The sequence below is a fragment of the Phyllostomus hastatus genome, unplaced genomic scaffold (assembly GCF_019186645.2).
Source record: "Phyllostomus hastatus isolate PE091 unplaced genomic scaffold, TTU_PhHast_1.1 phas_scaffold_129, whole genome shotgun sequence".
In the NCBI taxonomy this organism is placed as follows: domain Eukaryota; kingdom Metazoa; phylum Chordata; class Mammalia; order Chiroptera; family Phyllostomidae; genus Phyllostomus; species Phyllostomus hastatus.
The window spans coordinates 12,280,428-12,292,930 of record NW_025334009.1 but is presented as its reverse complement, the minus strand read 5'-3'; the positions used below and the strand labels follow the sequence as shown (position 1 = coordinate 12,292,930).

At 46.2% G+C, this 12,503-nt stretch overlaps 1 protein-coding gene across 1 annotated transcript in view; it reads left to right on the top strand.

Moving 5' to 3' along the window:
• Positions 1-12,503, top strand: part of STAC (SH3 and cysteine rich domain) — a 119,250-nt gene that overhangs the window by 68,785 nt on the left and 37,962 nt on the right. The window contains exons 4-6 of the mRNA XM_045857056.1: positions 111-192; positions 1,315-1,430; positions 10,901-10,979. Coding sequence (XP_045713012.1) covers positions 111-192; positions 1,315-1,430; positions 10,901-10,979 — 277 coding nt within the window. The remainder of the gene's footprint in view (positions 1-110; positions 193-1,314; positions 1,431-10,900; positions 10,980-12,503) is intronic.

Sequence of the window (12,503 nt, the reverse complement as noted above, 5' to 3'; positions counted from 1 at the left end):
GGTGCCCCTAGAAAAGCCAACTGTTTAATTTTTAGAGCTCTTATGTGATTTTCTCTATCTCGTCAGTGGCATTAAGCCCTTCTCTTTTCTCTTTCTCATTATCTCTCCAGCCCAAGGGGTTTCGGCGTTACTACAGCTCCCCCTTGCTCATTCACGAGCAGTTTGGATGCATTAAAGAAGTTATGCCCATTGGTGAGTTGGGACATTGGTGGGCTGAGCTGGGTTTGGAGCAGCAATATCAGAGTTGATGGCCGCTGTTCCCCTAGGCCTGTGAAAACCATGGGGTGTGCTTGCGCATTTGTTTTGGTGACTGATGGGATTATGATTGCCTGTGTGTTTTGCTGAAAGGGAAACATAAGGTGGACCAAATTCTGCAGGAATATACATCTTCTCCCTGATGAATCTCAAACCACACGCAAGTCCCAAAGGCTACCCCGCTCAGCAGCAGCGTGGTGGAGTGGAGAGAGCATGGCATGTGGCATTTCCCAGGCCTGGTTCAAAGCCCAGCCTCCCCACTGACCAGTGTGCGTCTGAACAAGCTACCCAACCTGTCAACCCTATCAAATGAGAACAGTAATGGCTGCTTTTTGTGACTGTTGTAAAAAATACATTTAAATTATAGACCAGTGCTAGGAAGGAACTTAGTGAATATCGGTTATTCTTTAATGAGGACAAAAAAATGCCTTACACGTAGAGATGTTTGGGGTTTGAATTTATTCTTGAACAATATCGCTCAGTGTACTTCTATTTCTTTCTCTCTCAAAATCTCCACATCGATGTTTGCCCTTTGGTGGGGCAAGGGGGCAAGTTTTAAACTAAAAATGTATAAACTAAAAATGTTTGCATTCGAATTCATGAAGCCTGGGAGTGTCAAATTCTTTCAAAAACACTTGCTTCCTACTGCAAACTTTGTGTCTCAAGGCTTCGTATCCGGGAGAGCCAAGCTGAGCCTTGCACTAGAGGAAGTAAAGCTGATCTCTGGGAAGAAACTGGAGATTGGAGTCCTGGGGACAGATAACAAAAGAGGAAAAACCAATCCATCAGGAAGTGTTTGGGAGCAGAGGGTGCTGGGTGCAGTGGAGGGACCTGGCCAATGGGTCTATGTTGTGGGGGTCACATATGTGAGGAAAGTTGGACCACAAAAGGCCCATTTTCCCAGGGCTTAGTGGGTCTACTGCTCAGACCCTGCTTTTTGGTGCATTTGAGAGGTGTTGCATGATATGCAACCCAGGCTATGTGATAGGTGATTGGATGCCTTCCTGACAGTGAGGGGAGGAAACCTTTCTCTCAGATGAGCTTTCTCTTCCATTGCAGCCTGTGGCAATAAGGTGGACCCCGTCTACGAGACCCTCCGCTTCGGCACCTCGCTGGCTCAGAGGACAAAGAAGAGCAGCTCTGGCAGTGGCTCTGATTCACCTCCCAGAACCTCTGTAATTGTCCTCTTCCTCCCTCAGTCCATCGCGGTCCTCTTGGGCAGGGTGGGGCTCAGGCACTGCAGCATGAAGGGTTCCACCTAATGGATCATGAGGGCGGGTCTGCTGGGAGTCGGGCAACCTCCAAAAGGAAACACTCTCTATCACCCTCCCACCAATGTTAGATGACATGTCAGTCAGCACAGAAAGGTTCCTCAAACAATGGCAGAAGCAGGGAGTCCCAGCTGTGCCCAGTTCTCCCTCCAGCTATATCCCAGTGCAGCAATGCAGCCATGTCTCACATCTGCTCAGTCCTTTCTCTTTAAGGCAAGGGATACCCTTGGTCTCCCACAAGAACTGCCCACCCCAGAGGCACTTGACCTGTGACTTGGTGAGGCTTCTCTCCCTGAGACGCTCATCCCTCCCAAGCACCTGTCCAGTGTTTTACCTGACCGAATGCCCCATGCACCTCTGTGACCTGCTATCATTATCCCGCCTCTGGACCACCCCCCACCCCAACCAGAATTTCTAAAAATGCTCCAAGTGCCATACAACTCTACAGCTGAAGGCCACCCTCTCCTCTGCAAAGAGACATGGAACTTCCGATTCACATTCCCAATTAGGATAGCCTGCACACAATGACCAGTTCCATTGTTGCAGCCACTGCTGAACTGGGGAATTCCAGGGAAGACAGAGAGAGGCCGTCAAACGGTCTGCCCCACAGGGTCCTCTCAACTGCAGTGACTGGGGTAGGTTGTGGGAGGAAGGCAGGCTGGCCCCTGAGAGGGGTTCTCAGGGGCTGAGCTGAAGCATCTCCCTCCCTGGGTGTGAGTCAGTCAGCAAGATAACAGATTGTTGTCTGTGGCAGGTATGTAGGTCAAGTGGGTAAGTAGGTAGGTTTGTAGGTCTTCCGCCCTATGCCACATGGGTATTCTAGAAGCCATCTTTAAACTGACAGAAAGCCCTGTTCTTTGCATATCCCACTGACTTCAAAGAGGAAACAAAAAGGATTCTTACTCTTTTTCCTTGCTGAACATATAATTGATACTAATTAGTTCTTTCTTTTACTACTCAGTTAGGAAAGACGAATTAAGTGCTTACAATTACTGGCAATGTAGGGGGCAAAAAAGAAGTGGAGGACAAATGGAAGGTTCCAGTCAAGTTGGCAGTGTGGGTAAATGCGGTACTGGAACCTCCCACAACCATATTAAAATTACATCTGAACTGCAGAATAACCAGCATTCAGGACCACCTGAAATATAGCTGAACAGAAGTCCTATAACTATGGATACAAAGAAGAAGGAGCATTAAAACTGGTAGGGGGGCAAAGACGCGGAAAGAGCTGGTTCCACACCCACCCAGGACTGTTAAAAATAAGGAGGGATACGTCAGATGCAGAGAGCCCACCTGAGAAGCCAGGGGTCCTGCCTCACATCAGGCCCCCCAGCCCAGGGTTCCAGGGCTGGGAAGAGAAGTCCTCATAAACGTATGGTTATGAAAACCAGCAGGATTGTGGCTGAGTGAGACAGAGGGCTGCGGAAGTCCCAGGCATTCCTCTTAAAGGGCCCACACATGGACTTACCTGAACTCATTTGCTCTGAGCTCCAGCACTGGGTCAGCAGCTCAAAAGGTACCAGGGACATCCAAGGAGGAACTGACTTGTCCGGCATCAGGACAAGGGATGGATGGGGCAGCTTTCTCCAAGACTGAAGTACTGCCAGTGCCACTACTCCTTTGCTGAGCCCTCCCCCACCAGAGCTGGCAGGTAGGTGTCATATCTGAGTGTCCATCAACCTGGCTAACACAGTTTGTCCCACCCTAGTGATTGCCTGAGACCCCACACCACTCAACTATGGGCCAACTCAAGTCATTTGCAATAGTTTTTCTACACAAATGGCCTGTCTTGGCTCAGGCTTTAAACCATTCTACAGTCTCTCAGACAAGCAGCATCTGGTCTTGGTATGCCCTGTACCTCTCCCTAAATGGCCCATGGCCCAGCATTAGTGGCAGCTGGAGTTGGTTCACTGCTTTGCATCTCCTAGGCACCTATAAGCCAAACACAAGTACCAGCCATCTGCAGATCACCTTGTAGCTCATGCAGGATGGGCAGGACACAAGTGGTAACTGACCTTGGCCTGTACCTCCTAGGAAGCCCCAGAGCCAGCACACCCAGTGGACAGCTTCAGGCCATACTGAAGCACCATCCTCAAAAGTCTACAAGCAACACGAGGGTCAGACTCAGCAGGCACCAGAGACACACAAAAGTTAAGTCCTGCTCTATGGGGTGGGCCCCTGCATAGCTGATTCTTCACAGTAATGGAAGCCAGTCCTCACAGTTGATCAGCCTGGGGGTAAATCCCTCCCACTGATGTGCCAGCAGCAATCAAAGCTCAACTACAACAAGAGGGTACACACAGTGGGGAGGGCAGGGTGCATCTGCAGTGCCCAGCTTGGGTGATTAGGGAGGCTGTGCCACTGAGCCTTACGGGACACCTATTACATAAGACCACTCTACCAAGATCAAGAAATGTAGAAACAAACACAGAGAGCCTGCCAAAATGAGGAGGAAAAAAAAAAACATGTCCCAAATATAAGAATAGAACAAAAGTCCAGAAAAAGGACTAAATGGAGATAAGCAATCAACCAAATGCAGAGTTCAAAACACTGGTTATAAGGATGCTCAATGAATTCAGGGGGGAAATAGGTGAACTAAGTGAGAACTTCAACAAAGAAATAGAAAACATAAAAAAGAACCAGTCAGAAATGAAGAATACGTGAACTGAAATGAAGAATACATGACAGGGAGTCAGCAGTAGAGTAGATTAAACAGAGGATCAAACCAGAGATTCGGAAGATAAGGAAGCAGAAAACATCCAATCAGAACAGCAAAAAGAAAAAAGAATTTTAAAAAATGATGATAGTATAAGTCTGTGGAACAACTTCAAGCATACCAACATTTGCACCATGGGTTTACTAGAAGGAGGAGAAAGGGCAAGGAATTGAAAACCTATGTGAAAAAAATAATGGAAAATTTTCCTACTTTGGTGAAGGAAATAGGCGTATAAGTTCAGGAAGTACAGAGTACGAAACAAGATGAACCCAAAGAGGCCCACTCCAAGACACATCATAATTAAAATACCAATGGTTAAAGACAGAGAATCTTAAAAACAGCAAGAATAAAGCAGTTAATTACTTACAAGGGAGCTCCCATAAGACTGTCCACTGATTTCCAAATGGAAACATTTCTGGCCAGAAGGGACTGGCAAGAAGAAAGAAGAATAAGGAGAATAAGGAGAATAAGAAGAATAAGAAGAAGAATAAGAAGAAGAAGGAGAAGGAGAAGGAGAAGAAGAAGAAGAAGAAGAAGAAGAAGAAGAAGAGAGGATCAAAACTATGAATATTAAAATTGCAGTAAATATATACCTACCAACAATTACTTTAAATGCAAATGGTTAAAATGCTCCAATCAAAAGACATATGGAGGCTGAATGGATAACAAAACACGACCCTTACATATGCTATCGACAAGAGACCCATTTCAGACTGAGGGACACATGCAGACTGGAAAGTAAAGGGATGAAATAAGTATTTCATTAAAATGGAAACAAGCAAACAAACAAAAAAACCTGGGGTAGCAACACTTATACCCACCAAAGTAGACTTTTAAAACAAAGGTTTTGTAACAAGAGACAAAGAAGGACCCAGCAATTCTACTTCTGGGTATTTACCCTAAAAAATCCAAAACACTAGGTCAGAAACATTTATGCATCCATATGCTCATTGCAGCATTGTTTACAATAACCAAGATATGGCAACAACTTAAGTGTTCATCAACAGATGAAATAATAAAGAAGAAATGATGCATGTATACAATGGAATATGACTTGACCATTAAAAAAAAATGAAATCTTGCCATCTGCAACAACATGATGGGCCTAGAGGGTACTGCGCTGAGTGAAATAAGACAGACAGAGGAAGACAAATGCCGTAAGGTTCCACTTATGTGCAGAATCCAAAACAACAAAAACAAAAATGAACAAGCGGAGAAGAAAGACACTCATAGATACAGAGAACATTTTGACACTTGCCAGATGGGAAGGGGGTGGGGAGATGGGTGGAAAAGATGAAGGGATCAAAAAGTACACATAGGCAGTTACAGAATAGTCATAGGGATGTAAAATACAACATGGGGAATACAGTCAATAATACTGTAATAACTGCGTATGGTGTCAGATGGGTGAGAGGTTTATTGAAATGATCACTCAGTAAGTTATATCAATTTCTAATCACTGGTTGTACCTCTGAAACTAAAATAATATATGTCAACTGTAATCAAGAAAAAAATAAATAAAAGGAGATAATCGACAAAAAAGAGGTACAGGGCATGGCTCTTTACCTTTAGAAATCGCAACTTATTTCTGAAGAACAAACCGAGAGAAGAAAGCTGATAATTGTAGTTTATTTAGCATTTTTATATGTCTTATCCTATCTTTATGTGGAATAAGAACATATCATTATAATAACTATGTCCTGTAAGTGCTAAATGATTTCATAGTAAAGGTGGAAAATGTTAAGCTTCAGTAGGCACTGCCTCAAAACAGTGAGGGGGTAATTTGTAACATTTTAAGAGGCCTGATCCTGAGGAACCCCCTAGGGGGCTATAAATCAAATCAGTAGTCCCAATGATAATGTTAATTCAGTGACTGAAAGGAGGATGGAAATGGTGTTCAGTGCAGTGGAAACATACAAAGTGCATATGGATAGGATATATATCATATACAAATACATGGTAGCTGAGTGGGTTGGATAGTAATAATAGTGTAAGGAGAGTTCCTAGCACAGGGCCTGGCATAATTGCTCTCAGTAAGTAAGTAGCAGTTGCTGTTTTTTTTTCATCAAGCATCTAGACCAGCTGGGTTTTCTCCAAACTAGACTTATTAAGTGAAACAAGGTTGTAATCTATTCAAAAGGTCAGTATGTTCTCTGAGAAGAGCATTTCCCAGGGCTACCTTTAACAAGGTCTATTCTTAGCTCTGCAGGGAACCCCTGCGTCACTCCAGGGTTCCGCTCTGTCTGCTCAGCCGGTCCCCTCTGACATGTCCTCCAGCCACGCCTGTGTTGGAGTGTCCCCAGGGGTCCACTTTGGCTTGGCCTTTGCATTCTATGTGCTCTTCCTGATTACCTTTTCCACATTCCTTTTGTCCAGCCGTCATCTATCTCTAAGCTGATGCCTCCCTTAGATATTTCCTGTCCTACCATCTTTTCCAAGGGCCAGACCAGTCCTACAGATCTCTCAAAATCAGCATGTCCACACAAAACACATGCTCCGCTGATGAGGAGCTCCTATAATTCAGAACTCAGGATCCCTTCTCTCTGTGCCCAAGGTTTGAAACCCATCACCTCTCGCGCAGGTTATTGCAAAGGTACTCTTCCTTTTGAGGCTACTCTTAGCAGTACCTCCAGATTTATCACCTTTCAAAGAAAGGCTTGGTGCAATTAAAACACTCTATGGACTCTCTTACGCCCCAAGTCTTTAGCAAGACAAATGAGGCCTGTCACTGCCCTAAAGATCCTCCTTCACCTGAACTCACCAAGCTCTTTAGCATCTGTGTACCTTAGAGCACGCTGTTCCCCCCACTTGAAATTCTTTAAAACCCAGGTTGGTTTTTGTACAAACTGCGAAGAGCTCTCAGACTCACCAAGCATGGCAAATTGTCCCTCCCACAAGCCTCCAAAACTTTCTTTCTTACAGCATCTAGAGCATTGATTGCACTGTAATTCTCTGCGTTTGCACCTTTTCTGAACTGAACGCTGAGCCTCTGTACATCAGGGCCCCATTCCTTATCCATTCCATTACACCAGCGCCTGGCACTTAGTGGGCATGAGAGAAATGCTTGATGAACAAGGAAGAATTGACAAGAAATCCTTGAAGACTGACCGCAGGGCCCTCAGGGATTCACACTACACCTCCTTCTCCTGCCCTCAGCGCCAGGCACGGTTTGCCACTCTCTGGGTAGCAGGCCCTCTCCAGTCGCTGAGCCTTGCCCACACCCCGTCTCTGCCTCTGTGCAGACAGCAGGTCTCTTCCCGGGCTGGGCTGGGCACCCCTTCCCTGGGTTCCCATAGCGGCCAATTTATTCATCATAATGTTTTGCATTGCTTGGAAATTTTCTCGTGCTGGTTTCATCTTTCTCTTTCTTCTGCAGTGCCTTCCTCAACTAACTAGACTAAGCTGCTTCAATATAAGGACTCTCGTTCACCTGCTTCCATTACTTTATGCCAGGGATATTCAAACTTCGGTGGGTATTGGAGTTCACGGAAGAGCTTTGTGAAAATATGAAGGCCAAGTCCATGTCCTACCTCAAAGAGCCTGGACCTCTGTGTGCATTATTAGCTCTCCAGGTCATAGGTGATTCTGATACCCTCCAAAGTTTGACAACCTCCGACCTCTCCGGTTCCAGTCTTTGTATAGTTTCACTAAGTAGGTGGTGAATGAACGAATGAGTTCATGAATGAATGAACACCCTCCTAAGTCAAACTCTCTAAAATTCTAAGACAAACCTAAAACCACCAGTAAGTGCAATCAGTGGTTCTCAATGTGCGGTATCTGGGTCAGCAGCAGCATTGCCTGGGCACTTACTAGAAAGGCAAACAGGCGTTTTCCTCTCAGACCTACAGAACCAGAAAATCTGAGGGTGGAGCCCAATCACCTGTGTTTTAACAAACACTCCAGGTGACTCTGATGCACATTAACATTTAAAAACCATTGAGTTCAATACAGGACTTAAGTTTATCTCCAAGAAACCAGCCCTGCCGGCCCCTCCTCTTTCTTCTTCACATTCTCTTGTTCTTGCTCCCACTTGTTCTTGCTCCCTCTCCGTGTGAACAGCTCTTGAATCACATATTCATGCTGGATCTGAGGTCTGGAGGTTCAAAAATGCCAACCGTGTCCCTAACACGGCAGACCATGTTACATCTCCTTCCTCGGGAGAGGGAGGAGGACCCGCGAGTCATTTCCCCCGAAGCCACACGGAGCTGGCCGTTGGCCTACAGCCACTCCTTCTTTGCAAGTGAAGACTTTCTGTAGATACTACTCAACAATCTAAAAGATAAGCACAGACAGCACTGGCCAGAGCGGGGAGACCTCTGTGCACTCTGGCCTGCATCCCAAACGCCCGTCTCTGGCGTGCGCCGGTATGTCCTCATCCCTCTTGCAGCCCACGCATGCGCCAGGCTCCCCTGAGGCCGGCGCTGGTGGAAGGCAGATGCGAAGGCGGGCAGGGAGGCAAGAGCAGAAAGGAGGCTTCTCCAGGGATGCCTTGACCTGTCCACATCAGCCTCGGGTGGCCACTCCTGTAAAAGGACTGCTGAGGGGGAGACAGCCTCAGAAACACTCACAGCAGCCAATGACCCTTTTAGCCTCTGTGTTTTGGGCTCCTGCTAAGAAGCAGCAAGACTGTCAGAGAGACCATTTGTCCAGTTTGCTTTCATGTCTAAAATAACTTTGCTTCTAGCACTGAGTCTGGACCCTACAGGCCGATTTTATGGGCAAAAAGCATAGTTTTCTGAATGTCAAGAAGGTGTGCATTTGTCACAGTCCACTTAGGCTCCCTGGCACCGGTTCCTTCAGTAAAGGTTTCCTGGAATTTTGCTCTGTGACAACCTCGTTCTGAGACCTGCAGGGAGACGAGGACAAATCAAATTGGGCTGAAATATCTGTCACTTCCCTCCTTCCCCGGAGCCCAACTTGCCTCGATGGAGGAAAACAGAAACAATTGATTGGTACTTTAAAATGATTTCGCTTCCTTCCCGCAGGGGCGAATGATAATGAAAACCGGTCTCTTGCCATTCGTGCAGTGCTGTGTCCTAAAGCTAACATATTCCCACATAGCGGTGCTCGGTCCCACGGGTTGATTTTCTTCCAGGGCTGGAAAGGCGTTTGCTTTACATGGTCGGGAAATCACTGCCTGGCTGTTTCTAAATTGTTATGTCTCCTTTAATGATCTTCCAAACGCTCTATAATGTAAAAAGGCTTTATGGCTTTGAGAAGGCCTGCCGAAACCAAATTCAAAAAAAACTTTCTGGGAGCTGGTCGGCTAGTTTATGAATAATCTTCAGTTTCATAAGATCAAATTAATATAATGGCAACTTCTGTTCAGCGATAGGGAACTTCGAAGGAGCAGGATGCAAGTGACTCAGAGGCCCGGTGACATTTCTTGTTGCCCTTATTCCTGATGTATCGTGAAAATAAGAATGGCTGCAAAAATCTTCATGTTAAATCTTTTTGCAATAAAAATTAGTCTCTGAAGGGTTCTGCTAAAGTGCTCTAGAGCTAATTAGGAGCGGTAAGAAGGGAAGTGTGTTCTTCTCTGATAAGAAAATAGAAATAAAATGTTTTAAAAATGGGACTCTCCTTTGAGGTCCCCTAAACTCCTCTTTTACGGAGCCTGGCAGATCGAAAGCGGGGCGTCTGGCCCTTTGAAGGAGACGATCTGAGATCAGAGATGTGCTGGTCCATGTTTAACCACCAGCTGGGGCTGGACCCCAACGTGTAGCACCTGCCAGTTTCCATGGTGTAAACACTCCTCCCGCGATCAGGTTTAAGCTGCCAGCAGTGAGGACTCTGACGGCTCTCCCCAGCCCACGTGCGTTGCTCCAGCACACCCCTGGATGGAGCACCGTGCTTGTGAGAGTGAGCTCTGGAGACAATCCCTGGGGCTTGAACCCCAGATCCACATGATCATCTGTGGGACATCAAGCAGAGTTAACTAGTTCTTGCTGGGCTTCAGGTACCTATCTGAAAAATAGGTCTACCTAGGATTATTGTGAAGAAAAAATTAAGTGATGTATATAGAGAACTTACATGATAAATGATCAAAAACCATTACTACTGCTATTATTGAAACCATTACTGAGTGCTATTATTGTTGCTCTTGTTGTTGTCCTGTATCCTAAATGGAAGAATTACTATGGCTTCTCTCATTCTAAAAAAAAAGGCAAAATAAGTATTACCAAAACAACTGATTTTTGCAGCAGTGGAGTTGTTAACTCGTACCCAAGTAAGGCATCCCTCAGTAGTGCATCTCATTCTCTGTAATTAATACTTAAAACTCACCTATAGAGAGAGCTATAGTTCTATGGAAAATTTTAATGGACAGGGTATGGGCAGGAATTCTGATTTCTCTCTGTTGTCTCTTCCTGGGGAGAAACCTAACTGTAACCTATCAGCCATCTCATCCAACATGCGTTGAAAACCTACCAGGGGCCAAGCCCTGAGCCTGCCACAAATACCTGAAAAATGGGAGTGTCAACAGGGAAAACACAGCCTCTCTGAAGTTAGCCACATGGACAAGAAAGCAGTAATTGGATTCTTTAAGACAGTGTCATGCAAATTCTACCTCAGTTGTTCTACTGACATGGAAATCTCTGTTCAGTTGACCCACTGATAGAACATTGCTCATTCCGTGCTGTCCCCTCTTTTCTCCAAGACGTCAGATCTCGTGGAGGTTCCTGAAGAAGCTGACGGGCCGGGAGACGGGTACGACCTCCGGAAACGCAGCAACAGCGGTAAGTGAGGGGATGGGCAACCGGGCCCCAGCACGAATGCGAATCACATTAGTCCGAGTCAGCAGGCAGGAAAGTAGATAATCAGTCCCCTCGCTTCCTCTGCTAGCTCAGGAATTCAGTCTGGGCAAGTGCTCAACAACATTCTGGAGAGCAACTGGCCGTAATTCTTGGTGGATTTCAGTGATTTGAGAATGATCCCTGAGTTCTGCAGCCTGAGTTCTCATGCCTCATGGACTTGGCTATAATGGGGTTTAGGAATCACTTCCAGACCTTTTTGATAATGTGTCATTTCTCCCACTAACGTCCATAAGATCAGCAAAGCCACACAGAAGCTACTCCATGCGACTCTGGAAGGACCTCGGGCCCGGGGAGGTGACGAGCTAGGGAGGGCAGTAGCATCCTCACAAGTGGCTCCCTCCCAGCAGGGATAACTAAGTCTCTGGTATGTGCCATCTAGCCCAACATTCCTTATTAACATCCTTTAACTTTCTAATCGCTTAAGCCCTGCTACAATAATTTCTAAAATAGTTGTGAAATGATAGCTACATACAATTGCTTGCTAACATTAAGAAAGAACCACCTCTTAAACCAGAGCTTAAGGAAACATAACCAGCCTTTTATGAATGCATCCTGCTGAGCCTCTATAACATGGACAACTACTTCATCTCCATGCATTTATTTGGAAAACATTTATGAAGCATTTACTATCCCCAGCAAAGGGACACAGGTCACTGACGCTGTCCGCAGGCCGCTCATAACCTAGCAAGGCCGCATGTCCTGACTTGTGTCATCTACTGGGCTGAGTGCGTCCTCAGGGCAGAGTTGCCCCTCCCGACTCTCAGGCCTGCATGGGAAGCATGGGAACATACCCCTTGGGTAGGTTTGCCACTTGGCAGTTTGCCCTGCCTTTTCCAGACTGGAAGCAATATCCCATAGCTGCTCAGTCAGCAGCTATCTTACAAAGCATCACGTTCGCTTCCTCAGTTCCAGGAACCCGTGTTCATCTCTCCTCTAGCAAAGACTGTGCCACTGTGAGTCCCACAAGGCAGCACGCGCTTAGCTTCTCCCTTGACTCTCCTTGCTAAACAAGCACCAGCATTTGCACAGCCCCCCTCGCCAAGCCTGCACACATCTGCTAAAGCGTGCTGCGAGGGGAAGGACTCTTTGCATCACATGGGGAGACTGCACTTTAAGTCAGTGCAAACGCGCACTGAGCACTTCTCAGTGCCATCAGAGAGACACACTAAAGAATATCGATGGTCAGGGGATGCTCACAACAAGCAATAACGTGGCGGGACCATCCCAACCCACATCTTTCCAGCATTGCAGGTCCAGCAGCTGCATTTTGTCAGCACCCTTGGGGTTCCTTAGCATCTGAGGAACAAACTCACAAGAGATTGGTATACAAATCAAACGTGCCTATGTTTTAATGCTTCTGGGTCTGGTTAGCTGTTCTGTCCCTGAGTCTGACTTCTGCTTGCACTCCTCACCTGACCCTTCTCACCAGTATGAGGGCCTCCTCAT